Source organism: Penicillium macrosclerotiorum (assembly GCF_028827735.1).
Source record: "Penicillium macrosclerotiorum strain IBT 26536 chromosome Unknown utg000008l_segment0_segment0, whole genome shotgun sequence".
Lineage (NCBI taxonomy): Eukaryota > Fungi > Ascomycota > Eurotiomycetes > Eurotiales > Aspergillaceae > Penicillium > Penicillium macrosclerotiorum.
This window is the reverse complement of record NW_026643087.1, coordinates 1,062,416-1,079,779: the sequence shown is the minus strand read 5'-3', so window position 1 is coordinate 1,079,779 and position 17,364 is coordinate 1,062,416. Positions and strand designations below refer to the sequence as shown.

Here is a 17,364-nt window from a genome sequence, read left to right as displayed (position 1 = left end):
CCAAGGTACACGGGGCTAGGGATTTGAGCTTGTTTCCGATGCGCATTCTTCATGGCTGTTGATCAGCCGTCGGATCGGCGGACAGCCTGGCCAGATATGGCTGGATTCATTATTCATTAACATCACTGTTGTTGATCATCTCATAGATTATACTTCGTTTGTTGGAATTATGATTTGCAATCATCTGGTGCAGATTCCTTCTGGAATCCGATTTCTTTAGTTCGTATCGCGCTATACAAATTCCGTAGTCAGACCCGAGCCCGGGTCCACTGAGCACATTTGCGCGCGAGACCCAAACCCTAGGCCCCCTCGTTGCCAGTCGGAACCGAAAGGGCAGGAATGACGTCGCCGACTTGGGCAAACGGTGGTTTCTCCGCATTGCTCTCGCACAATAGGATTTCGAAAACACTTGTGCGATCACACGAGTGCTCTTGGAGAACTCGATCAAAATGAGCAAATGACGTGGTAAAGGTGCTCTGAATACAACGTTATTGCGTGGATGGGGTTTCCACTAGTGTCCACTCCGGGGGAGGAAGTGGATAGGCAGGGGCCCAGACAGGGGGACTCAGGCCCAGACCGCCCCTGTCGGGATCTTGGGACGAAGTATACAGGGTTTCATGCGCCCAAGTATCCCACGGGTCGATGAGAAGCGAACCCTAGGTAGTTTCCGGACGTAACAGCTACTCAAGGAGATGGACTATGCTAAAAAGCAGTGAAAAAAGTATGTGCGATATGCGAATAAGCGATGTTCGATATACAACAGAAGACGCAGTTCCAATGCCTCTTCCGCATTGGGCTTAGCGCCTCACATGGTCGCGAGCAACCCTACATTCCTCGATTGCCTTCTCCATTCCATTCCGTACTTCTCCAGTGGTGTTCTTCGTTTCTCTTGGATAAATGTTCCCTGCCGATCATAATTTGCCTAATAATCTTTGTGCTCAAGGGTTAACAGCTGCAACAGAAACTGTCGCCGCAATAGGTACCTTTGCACTGGAAACCGCGGGGGCAGGCGCAGGATCACTACCGGTGCGATACATCTGGAGAGCGCGATGACCTCCACGCAGACTATCCGCTTCGAGGCCATTGCTCCGAAGCACGCTCGTAGCAACACGTGCGGTATCTCCATCGTAACATACCACCAGAACGTGATGTGAACCAAGATCTGAGACCAAGCGTCCGGTGCTGAAGACCTGCTCCAGCTCCACCCATTGCGCCTCCAACACCGCCGGATCCGAGAACGGTGACGCAGTGTGCGGGCCAGCACTAACAAGCGGTAGATTGATCGATTCAGGGAGATGCCACGCTTGGTAGTCATCGGATTTACGGAGATCGATCACCCGCTTTTGTGGCCGCAGGGTGATCTCGCTCAATGAACACTGATCCAGCGGCTGTGAAGAGCCGTAGACGTGTGGGAGAACTTCCAAGGCATCACGCTCCCAGGCCTCATCGTATCTATGAAGATCGACTTTGGTTAGTTGCTGTAGATGAAATATTCGTTAGTTGACAGGCCTCTTACAATAGTTTAGTAACTTGGGGAGATGGTTACCTCGTTCTGAATGGGCGGAAATTGCTCAGGGCTGAGTTTCTGGAAGTATTCTCCGATGTATTGATATGGCAAATCACAGCATAGGAAGACACAGTGCGTTACACCATCTGGCCCCGCCAGATCGGACAGGGTTCCTGCATCCTTGTGCTTGGCTAGCATCTGGAACAGACCTTGGAGATTGAATCCGGAAGAAGGACCGCATACCAACCCCTCGCGACACAGCTTCAAAGACAACGTATACGAGTCCGAGGACCCAACCTCCTCAATAGTATCCACAGCTTCTTTCCAGGGGAACTCAACGGGTCGCATCAGGGCGAACGAACGAGGCCCAGGCACTCGGTCTCCCGGAGCAGTACAAACTCCGAGTCGAAACACGGATGGTTTGACCCCTTTAAAGTATGTACCCAGTCCGGTCATAGTTCCTGAGGTCCCCATACCAGCACAGAGTACATTTATCTCTGGCAACTGCTGAAAGATTTGTGGACCAGTCCACCGAACATGTGATTGCCAATTGTGGTCGTTTTCGTATTGATTCGGATTGACGATGTCACTCGACTCTTGGGCCATGCGGCGGGCATTTTGAATACCCCCACGAGGGTCAATTGGCTCTGGCTGTGATGGGCCCCCAAAGAGAGTAATATTCAATCCAAAGAATTGCATCAGCTTCAACTTTGCGTCGCTGGTCTTGTTGCTAAGGAACGCTCGCGTATCCTGTACGCCGTGCATGACGCGGGCAATCATTGACATCGAGATTACTGTTGACCCAGAGCTGTACTCGATGATAGTGTTTGTTTTATTTGGCGTGACACTCGATTCAAGCATATTCAAGGCTACTTTTACGTCAACGTGAGGTTCTTCTATCAAGGTAATAAGCAGTGTCATACCGGGCATGGCCTTAACATTGTTGGCCGGATGCATAGTCATCATTTTGGCGTATATCCTCACTCCATCGTGGTAGTATGGATTCAGATATTCTGGTAGTTCGACTAGTGGCAGAGGGGGCTGACAATCTGGATCGAAATATTTCTTCAATGAGTCTGTACCGAAGTATACATTGCGCTCATTCGAGAAACCCCTTGTTTCAGGAGTCAACATCGTACTACCCCCGGCACCCATGATCTTTTGAAACATTTGTTGCGAAAAAAAGATTGGAGGATTTGGAACACGAACTTGAAAAGACAGGGAAGGCGAAAAAGGCGGGTATCACGAGATAGATATACTTCTATAACCCCTCCCCCAGGACCTCTGCCCATCTGACTGCATTTGCTTGGCGCCCAAAAGGTAGAAACGCACGAGAAACGTGTTTCCCTCTCGAGGGGCTCCACATGTACAGGGGCTCAGACGATACAATAAGACTCTCAAAGAGCTCGAGGAACAAGGCAGTGTAAGGATGGGACGGGTGGTCCAGGGACTACCCGAAAACGCTGCAAGCGCCTGAAAATTACCTCTTGTCTTTCCGCAACTGAGATCAATCAGGCAGGTTGTTCAAATGATCTTCATGACAGACTGAAACCCACTTTGGAACAATATTTCGATTTTGGTAGTCCATTCATTTGACCCATTGGCCCAGGCCCATGGTCTACTTGCCAAACTAGGAATCTACGGTTACCTACAGTTAACCCAAGCAGGAAAATCCTGGATAAAACCATGCATACTTCTTCAGTTTAGTCACATCCCGTATTTGACGACGAAATTAGACCGGAAATATTCGAAAACGGTCGGAGCAGCTCGCGGCAACTGCGTCATTGGTCCCCGCTGTAGTATTTCCATTCTACTAGCTTTACTCACAGAATTCTAGGCTTTCTTGCGGTTACTACCCCACACAGCCATTGAATACGGTTTTTGAATAGATATTCAGGGTGACGGGCTCCTCAAGCTTCTCAAGGTCCTCGGAGTCTCCGCGCCGAGAAATACTAATCTGCCATCCATAAACTCTACAGCAGGTCCTCACCTCCCTAATGCCCATGCATGTCAGATGTAATATGTAAGAGATTCCAAGGTTTCTCGCTTAGTGGGGACCTTGAGAGTGTTTGAGCAAGTTTGCCCGCAATCGCGTCGCTTGTGGCGCTGATCGGCGGCTGTCAAGGTTCTTGCCGATCCTATTCCGTTTTCTATAATGTCCTTTGACTCCTTGATTGGTCGAATGCTCCTTTCTCCGAGGCCCTGGGCGACCTGTGCCACGTCCTACTCCTAATACTCCGTATGTACAACCATATATCATTGAGTTTTTCAATTAGTAAAACTGTTGGGTGAGTCCCTGCCGAGATTGGATCGGCTGACACTCCATGAGCATACGCCATAATCCGAGCAATGCACGCACGAAGCCCGCGAAATGCGGTCAATTTCTTGGCTAAGATCCATATTTCTCTTTAGTTCGACTATTATTGTTCTCATAACTATTGTATTTTAGATTTCCCTGGCATCCCAACCCTCCCAGAAAATCCCACTTTCCATCGTCATTCCGAATGCAGAAAGATTCTTTCGGGGCGCCCATTCTCTTTTGTTGTTCTCTTTTTCTGGAATCGTTGGCTACGGCGCAATACACGCAATGCCCGGAGTTCTCGAAAATCGATCAGGTGACTCAGGCTTCGACAGCTCACAGGTGGATTTGCAGGACAAAAATGGAGCCCAAGTAGTTTTCAACGAGCAAACTAACTATGTGCCCAAGCGCACGATCATCACGGTAGGCCCTTGTCTGCATCAGGAATCGAAAAATTGCCTGCTGCTGTTGTGGAAGGCTGCTTCTTCGTCTGATACTTCTCGAAAATTGTCATCTAAGAAACGAACTGATATTGGGCTCTAATCGCCCTTAGATCTTTTTGGCATGCTCGACCGTCGACCTTGTGGCCCTGATGGACCAGACGACGCTGGCTTCATCGTTATCTATTATTGGCAACGATCTGGGTGCCAGCGACCAGACATCATGGATCTCCGGTGCATATTTTGTGTAAGTAGCCCTTATTCTAGAGCCATGACGATCGCAGTTGCCGTCATTTCTGAAGAGAGAACGTGAATATTAACGAAGAACAGGACATCGACATGTTTCCAACTTCTCTATGGGAAATTGTCTGACATCTGGTCACGGAAGCTTGTGCTCTTCGTTGGCCTGGCGATTTTCTTCATCGGATCCCTTGCAGCATCTCTCTCGCAAACTGTTACCCAGCTTATCGTCTTCCGCGCGCTTACCGGCGTTGGTGGTGGCGGCCTAATGACCGTCGCTCAGATGATCGTTAGCGATGTTGTACCTCTCCGTGAGCGGGGCAAATACCAAGGCATTCTAGGTGCCGTGGTCGCCATTGCAAATGGCATCGGTCCAGTAATTGGCGGTGCACTAGCATCTATATCGCATGATTCCTGGCGCTGGATCTTTCGTTTGAATTTACCTCTGACAGTAATTACAACGCTTTTTGTGCTCTTCTTCATGCCTCTTCGCAAGGTGGAAGGGGATTGGAAAGTCAAGGTGAAAGCAATTGACTTCTTTGGAGCATTTCTTTCCCTTGGAGGCACCTCGGTCCTACTTCTTGGATTGAACTGGGGCGGTGGTGAATACCAATGGGATTCTGCACATGTCGTTGCAACTCTTGTGGTGGGCTTTGCGATCTCCGTGGTCTTTGTGGTATGGCAGTGGAAGGGCGCGCGAAACCCCTTGGTACCAATGCATATCTTCAAGGAGAGGATCGTGAATGGTGCATCCTTGACCATGTTTATAAACGGATGGAACTTTCTGGTTCAGGTGTACTATATCCCAACCTTTTACCAACTGGTATTTGAATATTCGACTGTGAAAGCGGGCGCTATGTTGCTTCCTATTACCTTGATGCAAAGTATTCGCTCCCTCCTGTCTTCACTTGTTGGTCTACTGCTAATGACAAAATCGTTTTAGCTGTGAGCAGTACTCTTTCAGGTCTCGTCGTACATTGGATTGGACGTTACCGAGAGTGTATTCTCTTTGGATGGGTGATATGGGCGGTTGGACTGGGGCTTTTTTCCACTCTGGATCAATCATCTGGAGTTGGAAAGCAGATCGGATATGGAATTTTGACCGGCGTTGGGGTTGGGAATACGTTACAGCCTTCTCTGATCGCGATTCAGGCCGGTGTCGAGCGACGAGATATGGCAGTAGTAACCTCGTTCCGAAAGTGGGTCAATATACAGAATTTCTAAATCTCATTCACTAACCATCGCTAGCTTTGCCCGGAACCTCGGTGGTACCCTAGGTCTTGCCGTTGCTGGAACTATCATGTGAGATCTATTTGTTCAGAATTATTTAGGTTTGCTACTAATATGCCTATAGTAACAATGTCGTTGCATCGTCCATTTCCGTTCTCGGTCTCGATCAAGCTGATTCTCGGTCATTGCTCTCAAGTCCTCAAAATTACCTGTCCAGTCTCTCAGCCGAGGAAGCCAAAAATATTCGCGATGTTCTGATTCCAGCCTACAAGAAAGGCTTTCGAATAATTTTCATTATTGGGGCAGTTTTAGCAGCACTAGCTTTCTTCATAGCTAGTTGGCTCATCCCACAAATTGGGCTTAAACGGGTCGATGATGAAAAGCTAAAGGAGGAAGGGAAGAAGCGCATGAATATCAATCATGATGAGGAGAAGAAGGGTTGAATGAAGCCTCCAGGATGATTGGATTGTACAGGAAGCGGGCCCAGGTGGACCTTCAAATCTGGAGAATTTTACTTTTTCGGGCTGTTTTGCGTATATACCGCATGATTTCTTGTAACTATTGACCTTCCCTTTCCACTCACCCCTGATCAGTCTGAGCTGCTCAGTGATCATTATGAAATTAAAGCATGATCAACTCACTGAGCCTGACCAGATCATCGCGGGTCGATTACGAAGCACGACCTGAGTAACAAAGCGGGATCAATAAAACACGACACGCTTGCTCTGTTTTCGTGCAACATTTTCTTTTCTACTTTTCTGAATAAGATTGAATATCTTATGCTCCAGCTATATAGTAATCATATTTATATCTATTTGATCAAGGTTTATAGTCTTACTATCTATATTAACATAAGCCTCTAAAACTATGATACGTATATTCTATAATCTGTAGCCTTATAAGCTAAAGCTTCTTGTTACGGAACATGCAAGCATGACTCCCATGGGCCCTTCTTGTCGGAGTTGAGAGTCGAGTGGTCTCAATCGGATTGAGCGAGACGTCATTTCTGGATTCGTAGCTCTGGGGGCAGACTGGGACAGTAGGGAAAGATTGATTCCATGTCCCAGCTTCTTGTGATATTTCATGGCAAAGCAGGTCTGCGGGTGGTAAGAGTGGAGTGAGTACTGGGATAATGAGGCGGAGGCAGGGCAAGGGGGCAATTTATACTGGTCGATCGAGGTAGCCTATCATGTTTATCTCTTATCATTGTAGCTTGGAACTGTGACGAACTAGCGTCAGCTCACACAACAATCTTCTCTAGCTCGAACAATATCTGTTCATTGATGGTTAGTTATGCGAAGGCTCAATATCTTAGTTGACTAGCTTACCTTTTCAATATAGCGGACACCAACGAGGATGCCATCGTCATTTTCGAACTCCCTTTCATCTCCGAATCTCTGATTATTTTTATCCAGACAGGTCAAACACGAGACAACAACGTCGCTGTATATCTGGCCCATCACCGCCGGCAAGCGCATTAGGGCCTCCTGGACAAGAACATTCTTGATCAACGTGGCTGCCCTCTGTTGGTCCCTAGCTCCAATGTGGCCCTTGATGGGTAGCTCCGGGCTGGGAGTAATGAACTTTGAATCTTCAGAGTAGCAGACAAATGAAGTCCACAGACCAATCTCCAGCAGGCAGACTCCGACACTATAAATATCATGTTGCATTGTGTATTCCTCTTCTGGGTGGAGGCCCTGGCGTTTAGGATGTCGGTATAGGTTCTTTTCCCATGCACTGTCACCCGACATGTATGTCCGCCCTCGTGCTAGACGGAATCGCTCGAAACCGACCAGAGACAGCTTTCCTAGGACATCGGTGGGCTGTTGAAAGAGAATGATATTCTCAGGGGAAATGTTCTTGTGCACGAGATAGGACGAGTGGAGGAATACAATTGACCGAGCAAGTGATACGGCTAGTTTGACGCGTTCGTTCAGAGGATAGCTCATGGGTGATGTTGAAAGGAGAGTCCGAAGGCTTCGAGGTCGTGTATGGATGAGGTTCTCCGGGATTGAGAATATGATATCAAACCCGGTGATTTTTTGAGTCGATGGATCACGACATTCGATGGCCCCGTGACAGGGAAGAAGGCCGAAAAGCTCCGGATCGACATTGGAGAGAATACGCGCCAGATTTTGGACATCCTTTGTAGTCAGATCGATGTCAACTTGCTCCCTCGCTGGAACATGGTCGATGACGAGGCCCCGGCCCGAGTTGCTGCCGGTGGATGCAGTCGCGAGTGGAATCAACTCCCGGTCGTTTATTTCATAGCTTGCCGGGAGAAAGACACTAGAGGATGCCCCCGTGCCCTTCTTACTGATGCTGTGAGCGCGGCGTAGCTGTACCACTCTTGACACGACCCTATCCTCGCCGGGGGTTGAGGTTCTTTAGCCAACTGCTGGTCAATCACCGGAACGGCAATGCGGACCAAGAGGAACCAGGAGGGATCGAATATCCTCTGCCACTTCTCCAGATCCTCAACGATGCTCTCCAGAGACGATTTTGCATACGCCGCATATTTGAGTCGTTTCATATCCCCCATCTTGGCCACAATCCGGTCTAACCTGGATTTGTCCCGCTGTTCAACGAGGACTAGGCTATCCACCTTATTCACCGCGTTTTGCAACTTCCCCTGGAGCACCTGTAGTACGATATTCTGATGTGTCTGAAGGTCATCCCCCAGCGCTTCCCATACCCGATGGAGGGCAGAGATTTGGTGCTCGATCTTGATCCAATGGCCTTGGATGCATAAGGTGGCTTCTCGCAACTCATGGTCGGCTCGTAAATAGGATTGGCAGCGTTCGTAGAGGTCCTTTCCGATCCTTTTCCCGCCATCCATAACCATGATCAGCATCCCTTCAGAAAAGAATTTCCGAATTGCCCATGGTCTTGGTCTTGCGAGGCTCATAGGCCACGACCCCGGGAACTTACCGTAAGCACAGCTCTGCCATCGAGGCGGCCGCAAATCCCAGCCCCACGGCTTCCATTGTGCGTTTTTATGCCAGGCCAGGAGTTCAGCCAGTTTCAAGTGGCCAAGGGACACTCCACCCTTGAATGGCAAGGTTTTTCTTCTCGATTACATCGCAGATTGCTGGGTCAGACTGTTGGAATCCACCCCGCAGCATTGGCGCTAGACGGCTCATTCTCATTGGATCTCGGTCCATCCTGTTTACTCTCGACCTCAGCCTCCTGTTCACGCTAGAACTTGAGTGATGATGAGCTGAACTGCCTTTCGGTTCCCAAATCGCCGGGCCACCTGTGCTTGATCCATCCGCGGAACCATCGCGCTGTCAAGTCATGGATCTGTCCCAGCTCGCGGTCCTCCTCCAGGATCTCGGGGATAACACGGAGCTGATAAACCGGATCAAGAGCATTGTCAATCAATCCGAGGCCACGGATTTACTGCAGCACTTCCACCTAGATGCGGTTGTGACGGATGAATGCACAACCCATACCGAATACCAGGTGGCGCAAGGCCTGGTGCCCCGAGAGATTAAAAAGAGATGGTACCGAGGGAAAGAGCCCATCGGGCGGGGCACTTATGGAACAGTCTGGATGGAGCGAGAGGGAGCAGCAAGTAACCAACGGGCAGTGAAAATCATGGAAAAGGGTTTAATGATGCGCCACGGTATAGATTACAAGAAGGAACTGTTGGCACTGGCCAAATTCTCGAAGCCTCAGTATCAGCAGCAAGAGGTGTTGGTCAAGTTCCTAGGATGGTGCGAAGAATCCTTGCATCTGTTTCTGTATATGGAATACTTCGAGCTGGGGGACCTCGAGAATCACATCACTGGCTCCATGATGGAGGATGATATCAAAGACATCACCACCAACCTGCTCAACGGCCTCCGCATTATGCACCGCGAGGGCTTCACTCACCGCGACCTCAAGCCGGGCAATATCTTTGTGGTCCAAAAGCCACCCGGGGCAAGTTGGTGGGTTAAAATTGGGGATTTCGGAATCTCCAAGCGGGTTAACCACGAGCTAACGGCCCTTTACACATCGATTGGCACGCGTCTTTACATGGCTCCCGAGGTCACTGGGGACCTTGATACAGATGAACCGACATCCAAATATACCAACGCGGTGGATATGTGGTCGTTGGGGTGTGTCGTATACAAAATCGCTACCCAAGTTGTCCCATTCCCAGCTGGGAGGGACCTTTGGAGATTTTGTGCCGGTGGACCCTTTCCTGGGCAACCTCTCCTAGACCGTATCACCGCAGAGGGAACGGATTTCGTCAAAAGGTTACTTGTCCTGGACCCACGGGACCGTCTATCAGCTGAGAGCGCACTCCAAGCCTCGTGGCTCTCGCAGAGAAGACGATCGTCCGAAGACTCCATTCGGATCCGAGCCCAACCATCTTCCGACCCAAAGAACCCGGAAGCTGGACCGATAGGAGATCTTGGTATGGATCCATCAGAGCTTGAAGCGACTGCGACGATCTCAACTTCACGGCTAGCTTTCCAATCGGAGCAACCGCAAACTGGGGAACTCCGCGAATCTCGAAGGGATTCGGCAGGCCAACAACAAAAGCACCAGGCCACATCAACCAATGGAAAGCCCATGTCTCCCCCGAAGTCCTCCTCTCCACTTCCGAATCGCGTCCGTGATATTGTGGATCGCGATGTGAACCTCATGGAAGCTACCGTGAGGCTCTCTGCTCCCAGGCCAGCCAGGCGGGGCGAGCCTCCCCAGCCCCAGTCCCCGCAGCGATCACCACCGCCTGGTAACGGGGTGAAGATTGTCCAGAGAGCTGTAACTGCTACCCTGGTCGCGACTAAGCGGCTTCTGGAAACGCTAACGGAGTGGTCGAGGGAAAAAGCTTCGGAAGGGGATGTCAGTAGGGCTTTTGTGTCCTGTGGGTACGAGTTCAATCTGGCTTGTCGAGTACTCAAAAGTGTCGGAATCGAAACCGGGGACAGCGCATCCATCGTCGACCGTCTTCGTACTGTTCTCGAGGATACCTTGAGTCAAGACGCGTCACCACTGGCCCTTAACCGCTATTTACCCCGTATCTCAGAGATTATTGTTGAAATGCTGAAGTGGATGAAGCAGAAACAGGCACTTCTACCCGAGGAAATGCAGAAGAAAGCACCAGAAGACGGTCGCTCCGACGGAACTGGAGGAAAAGGGGACACCTTGGGGGAAAAGAATTCTCGATGGTTGCCAGCACCAACCCGTGAGCCTCCTGTCACTACTGCCGAGAGCTCTCATCGGTGTTCGGCCGCAATAGCAACCACCACGACTCAGGCGCCGGAAGATTACCTCAAGAGGCCAGGTGATGATCGTGAAGTTGATAAGCTCTTTCGGGAGCTGATGGAAATAAGAGGGTGGATAAACCTTCCAGCACTGGCTAAACAGCAGATGCTTGCCTACCCGGCGGCAAAGAAATGGGTTCTCATCCACCAGCATCGATTAACAGAGCTGCAAAGCAAAAAGCACAGGTCTGAATCTGGTCAGATACTCGGCCGTATAGATGAAGAGGGAAGCCCTGAGTGGTACGTCAAGAAGATTATAGACGGGACCATTACAACCAAGCAACTGGAACGTCTAAGTGTGGCCGTACGGACACAACCAATCAGGTAAGTCATTCTCTCTTCCCTTGCAAATTGACGGTATAAGAACTAATAAGCGACGTAGCTGGGTGAAGGCATTTCTGGAAACGCGGGGACTCCTTGCCTTGACAGATGTTCTGACAAAAATCAATCGCAAAAGCAGCTTACAGTCCGCCCTTGGACCGGTGAGAGATGATAGGGACAGAGACAATGAACGCATTATCGTCAGGTGTGTTAAGGCGCTGATGAACAACAAATACGGCGTGGACGATGCCCTGGCCCATCAACCGATTGTCGTATCCCTCATAAACTCACTCGTTTCCCCGGATTTAATTACCAGGAAGCTTGTGAGCGAAATATTGACCTTTTTGAGTCACTGGGGCGACGGGCAGGGCTGCCACAAGGTTCTCGAAGCTATAGACATTGTCAAGGACCAGCATCACAAGGCAGGCCGTTTTGACTTTTGGATCCCCAGTTTCGAGCTCGCGATTGATAACCACCTACACATTTCGGACAGCAAGCTCGACTCCAGCCAAGGGATTGACCAGCTGGATTTTTTCTTGGAATACTGTCTTTCAACTACATTTTTAATCAACATGCTTGTGGACAAACATGAGGATGACCTAACGGGTCGATGCTACGTTCGATCCCAGTTCATCGCTTGTGGAATCAAAAGTATCCTAACAAAGCTTGAATTGTTTCAGAATGAGGCTATTGATAAGCAGATCGAACATTTTCGGGAGAATGAAGCCATCGACTATGAAGATCTCCTGCAACTGGAGGAGGAAGAGAAGGGCCCTACACCTATAGTAGCAGAGGGCTGATCGTGATTAGCCTATATCCTACGCGCTGGCTTCGGAGTTCCAAATTTCTTTTGGTAATTGGTTGCCTTTATATTTGGATATAACGGACCTTGTTCCATAACAAATCAAGTCGTAGGAAGTCAATGTGAAGAGCAGTATTCATAATGTTAGTTCCATGACTTGCAGCATCTCTCTAGGCATATGAATCTAAGTCCTAATTCAGGGGAAGTGGGGAGAAGAATGATGAGAAAGTGCGTCGTCTTTCGGGGAAGGGTAGACAGGGTTATATGGATTGGGCACGGCATCAGATTATGAAGGCATGCGATGTTGCAGGAGAAATTACCAATATAGATATCATATCTCCATGTATACTGTCTGTGCGCTAAATGCTATAGATAGAGGTCTGGGTGTTACGAAGCTCCGAGTTTCCCATATTGATCCAGGAAGTCCAAGGAATATCGAGATTAGCCATTAATTCGGGAGGCTCGCGTCCAAGCACCTTCTCTCGTGCTTCCAGTGTCTGTCGATGCATTGCTTTCGCCTCTTGATATTTCTCATGCCTGACAATTTATTCAGTATGGTCTTTAGGATACTGCAATCTACCATCGTAACGCCTAATTTCTAGATCTAACGAGACGAGCACGTATTATGGGAGATGAGCTATGCAAGGCTGAATACTTGACTGAGATTGGCGGGTACGGATATCCTCTAGGAGAACTTCCTCAATATGTACGTATAAGACCGGCCACTGATTTTTGGCCAATATATGAATTCTCCAGCCTCTTTAAACATAATTGGCACGTTCTACCAGCAAGATAGGGGCGTATACATTCATTCGATTTCAGTAGTCTCATCTATCCCGAGCAGGTGAGACACTAGAAGAAACTAAAGTAGAAAAAAGTTTAATGCCAGCTATTCGCAAAATCCATGAAAGACACCCGCCCTGATGCGTGTCCCATGGCTAATTTACTGCCTTTGACTGCCGAAGAGCTAGGCCGGTACTCAGCAGGAAGCCACAGTACTTTTTCACCGTTCAATGTTATCCACTGCCTTCGTTCTATGGAGATCTCCAGATTCATGTTAGCTGGATTAGAACTTTTATCATCTCGCCCGCATTGAATATTTGGGGAGCGCAATTTAGGGTTCAAATAGGAATCCCGTTGAGAATATTTGAGGGAAGTGATTCGTCCCTTGATAGTCCAAGTGTCTTGCAGGGCGCCCGTTTGAGCGTTCCAAAGCCTTATTGTATCGTCGAAAGAGCCGGAGGCCAGTAACCGGCCGTCAAAAGAGAAAAAAACCGATTGAACTGCGCTTGAATGGCCCTCGAGAGTCTGGTGGAGGGCACCCGTTGCTGTGTCCCAGAGTTGAATTGTGTTGTCGTGGGATCCGGCCGCCAACAGCCTACTGTCAGGTGAGAAGTTTACCGACCAGACTGAGCCTAGACGGGCCTCTAGGACCTGCTGTGGCATGTATGTCGCCACATTCCAAAGCCGGACTGTAGAATCATTAGAGCCGGATGCTAGTAGCCGGCCGTCAGGTGAGAAAGTAACTGATCGAACTGAATATAAATGACCCTCGAGAGTCTTTTCTAGGGCTCCTGTTGTAGTGTCCCAAAGCCGGATATTCTGATCATAGGAGCCAGACGCCAGTAGCCGGCCATCGGGCGAGAAGGCTACTGACTGAACCGCACCTGAATCGCCCTTGAGAGTCTGTTGTAGGACACCTGTTGTTATATCCCAAAGCCGGATTGTGTGATCATCAGAGCCGGACGCTAGCAGCCAGCCATTCGGCGATAATGCTACTGAATAAATAATATCCGAATGACCTCTAAGAGTCTGTTGTAACATCCCGGTTGCTAGGTCCCAAAGCCGGACTGTGCGGTCACTAGACCCAGAAATTAAACATCGGCCATCTAGCGAGAATGCTACCGACTGAACAGGACCTGAATGGCCCTCGAGGGTCTGATTTAGCAAGCCGGTGGCTATATCCCAGATGCGAATTATCTTGTCAATGGAGCCGGATGCAAGCAGACGGTTATCAGGCGAGAAGGCCACTGACCGAACTGAATGTGAATAACTTTCAGCATTATGTTGTAGGGCACCCCTCGCCATATCCCATAGCCGGACTATACTATGTTCAGAGCTAGAAGCTAGAGGCCGGCTGTCAGGCGATAATGCCACCAACTGGACCAGGTCCAAATGGCCCTCAAGAATCTGGTTATCGTCGCCCGTCACGGGATCCCAGCACTGAATCTTCTGGTTATTAGATCCAGATATTAGTAGGCGTTTCTCGGGTGAGGAGGCCACCGAGAAGAAAAATTCTAAATATCCCCTCCAAGTCCGTTGTAGGGCACCCGTAGCCACATCCCAGCGCCGGATTGTCTGATCATAAGATCCAGAAACCGCCTGTCGGCCGTCAGGTGAGAATGCGATCGACTGAACCGCGCTTGGATGACCCGGGGATGTCTGTTGTATGACGGTCGCCACTGTGTCCCAGAGCCGGACTGTCTGGTCATGAGAGCTAGATGCTAGCAGCCGTCCGTCGGGCGAGAAAGCTACTGAATAGACAATTCCTGAGTGTCCCTTTAAAGAGCGCTCTATAGTGCCTTTCGCTATGTCCCAGAACTGGACCGTCTGATCTTTAGAGCTAGACACTAGCAGCCGGCTGTCAGGCGAGAACGCCACCGAATAAATCGCACTTGAATGCTTGAGAGCTTTCTGTAGGCCACCTGTCGTTATATCCCATAGCAGGATTGTTTTATCATGGGAGCCAGATGCTAGCAGCCGGCCGTCAGGTGAGAAGGCTACCGACCTAATCGAATACGAGTGGCCCTTAAGAGTTTGATAAAGGGTACCCGTTACCGTTTCCCAGAGCCGGATTGTCTGGTCATGGGAGCCAGAGGCTAGTAGCTGGCCATCGGGCGAGAAGGCAATGGATCTGACTAAATCTAAATGGCCCTCGAGAGTCTGATAGAGGGCACCCGAAACAATATCCCAGAGCTGGATTGTCTGGTCATAGGAGCTGGATGCTAGTAGCCTGCCATCAGGTGATGACACTACCGAATAAACTGTGCCTGAATAGCCCTTGAGAGTCTGTTGTAGGGCACCTGTTATAGTGTCCCAAAGCCGGACTGTGCAATCTTCAGAGCCGGATATTAGAAGCCGGCCATCGGGTGAGAAGGTTACAGACTGAACTGCACCTGAATGGCCCTCGAGAGTCTGTTGAAGGACGCCTGTCGCCGTATCCCAGAGCCGGATTGTGTAATCACTAGAGCCGGACGCCAGCAGCCGGCCGTTAGGCGAGAATGCCACCGACAATACCGAGTCCATATGACCTTCGAGAGTCTGTAATTCTGCGTTCCAGCTTTCCTCAACTTGTGGTAACTGATGTATCCAAGTAGGAAGCTCGCTTTTAAAATATAGCCAAATTATCGACTTTCGGGGTGCAAAAATAAGCCCTGAGCAATAAAGTTGTAGGGGCGTTTCATCAATTAGCTTGCAGGTCTTAAGAATAAAGCGTTTCGCATCATGAAGAAACTCGAGCATAGCCGTATGGTTGTCACTCTAGAGCTATCAATAAGCCCTATTCATAAATAGCTAACGTTCAATACCCAAAGACTTACTTACCAATACGGTCTGAAGGAGATTTATAATCCCTACCACTTCTAAAGCAAGGCCTAGTAGGCTCATTGCTTCCACCCAGTGTAGGAAGTGACTCCGAAGAAATAGAAGAGCATTATTTATTACCCCATCTGAGTCTGCGCATTGGACGAGATGATGTGCCCAATATCGACAGGCGTATTGCAGCTCCGGAGGGAGGCAGAGATCGATAGTCTGGCGATCGATCTCTGCACGTTGTTTTCCATCGCTTGAAAGTCTACATATATTCTTCCATAGACTTCGGCACTCAAGAAGGCACCTCTCGGTTAACCTATAATGTATCTCTTTCTCATGTACCCAAAAAGGAGTTTTTTCGCGGGTTTCTAGATCAATGAGAAAATCCCGAAAGGACAGATGAAAGAGCCGCACTGGCAAATTGTTCTCGTCTGGCACACTTAGAACTGACTGTAGAGGAGCTAGTCGAAGACGAATCAGTCTCTCGGGGCAACTTAAAAGTCTTGAAAGCGAGATGACTGAGAGTGGGCTTTCTAGAAGCACGATCGCACCAACTACTTGCTGAAATTCTTGGACTATTTGGCGTTTCTGTTTCTCGCTTTGGTCGCTGAATAGCCGATCAAGTACCGGAAGATATGTTCTATGCAGTTGAGATTTATCATTTCGATGTGTAAGGATCTTGTTAAGACTATCCTCTGGGTCCCAAAGAGAGTCCTCAAATATGCGGCATATAGTAGCCGCGAAAATAAACAATGGCACAGATAAGTTTAGTAGATTTTGAAGACGAATAGTTCCAGGCCAGTCGCTAGGCAGGGAACGCTCAGCGCGGATCTCTGAAAGTCGATAATTCAAGAAAAGTGATATATCATGCTTAATAGCTTCCTCGGGGATTTCATGGAGAACTAGTTTCTCGTAATCGTGGATAGAAATCTTTGAGAAGCCTAGGCGAATTGGCAATTCAGGCCTACCGGTCAAAAAGACTCGTACACTTATAGTACTTGACTTGCGTAACTGTGGAAGAAGTTGGAGTATAAGTCGTATATCATTATCCCCTTCACATTCGTCCAACGCGTCAATCACTATAACCACAGTCTGGATAGGGAGATCAGAAGGCTTCAGGATTAAGAGTGGTTTAAGGAGTAGCTTATCAAACTGCTCCTTCATCGTCTTCCCCGCAATGCCCGGGTCGTCATATACTGCTTTCTGGATACCAGGGAGCAGTTGAGGAACGTTCAATACCAATTGCCTCGCCACTGTCGGAACAAATTTTATAGCATTGCCCCGATCCCCTCCACCTCTTCTAAAAAAGAAGGCCGCCCCGAGTGACTTAGTTTGGCTGAAGGTGGTTGCTACTGTTCGAGAGATGGTCGATTTTCCTGTTCCCGCCATCCCGTTCAACCAAAACATGCATTTTCCTTGCGGTGAGAAAGCCCATTCTCTGATTTGATGGAGTATGCTATTTCTCGTCCCAGGAAGACATTCATCCTCATGCTGATCCATGTATGACCCGAAGGCAGCCTCATGCACCATGGGCAGCTTGTCATCGAGATCTATAGAAAGATCAATACTGTTGCCCTTATTGATAAAGACTTGTAATTTACCTGGAGCAGGAAACGTAGCGGTGATCGGACCATGATTGATTCCCACCTGCAATGCCGAATTCGAACCATAAA

The 17,364-nt window shown here is 49.1% G+C and overlaps 5 protein-coding genes across 5 annotated transcripts; 2 read left to right on the top strand and 3 right to left on the bottom strand.

The window, feature by feature from the left end:
- Window positions 1-938: 938 nt before the first annotated feature.
- On the bottom strand, window positions 939-2,677 carry N7462_008587 (putative cysteine synthase B; the record flags this gene model as incomplete). Its single annotated transcript, XM_057080302.1, has 2 exons — window positions 939-1,478; window positions 1,547-2,677. The coding sequence occupies 2 exons, from the start codon at window positions 2,675-2,677 to the stop codon at window positions 939-941; spliced, it is 1,671 nt and encodes a 556-aa protein (XP_056930630.1).
- Window positions 2,678-4,094: 1,417 nt separating this feature from the next.
- On the top strand, window positions 4,095-6,159 carry N7462_008586 (MDR family MFS transporter; the record flags this gene model as incomplete). Its single annotated transcript, XM_057080301.1, has 6 exons — window positions 4,095-4,229; window positions 4,360-4,493; window positions 4,577-5,370; window positions 5,430-5,685; window positions 5,735-5,788; window positions 5,841-6,159. The coding sequence occupies 6 exons, from the start codon at window positions 4,095-4,097 to the stop codon at window positions 6,157-6,159; spliced, it is 1,692 nt and encodes a 563-aa protein (XP_056930629.1).
- An 876-nt stretch (window positions 6,160-7,035) lies between these two features.
- Window positions 7,036-8,703, bottom strand: N7462_008585 (uncharacterized protein; the record flags this gene model as incomplete). The annotated part of the gene is made up of 3 exons (XM_057080300.1): window positions 7,036-7,987; window positions 8,074-8,538; window positions 8,648-8,703. 3 exons carry the CDS (start codon window positions 8,701-8,703, stop codon window positions 7,036-7,038), a joined length of 1,473 nt encoding a protein of 490 aa, XP_056930628.1.
- A 310-nt stretch (window positions 8,704-9,013) lies between these two features.
- Window positions 9,014-12,098, top strand: N7462_008584 (kinase-like protein; the record flags this gene model as incomplete). The annotated part of the gene is made up of 2 exons (XM_057080299.1): window positions 9,014-11,301; window positions 11,360-12,098. The coding sequence occupies 2 exons, from the start codon at window positions 9,014-9,016 to the stop codon at window positions 12,096-12,098; spliced, it is 3,027 nt and encodes a 1,008-aa protein (XP_056930627.1).
- Window positions 12,099-12,979: 881 nt separating this feature from the next.
- N7462_008583 (WD40 repeat domain-containing protein) lies at window positions 12,980-15,766 on the bottom strand (the record flags this gene model as incomplete). The annotated part of the gene is made up of 2 exons (XM_057080298.1): window positions 12,980-15,640; window positions 15,704-15,766. The coding sequence occupies 2 exons, from the start codon at window positions 15,764-15,766 to the stop codon at window positions 12,980-12,982; spliced, it is 2,724 nt and encodes a 907-aa protein (XP_056930626.1).
- Window positions 15,767-17,364: the final 1,598 nt, after the last annotated feature.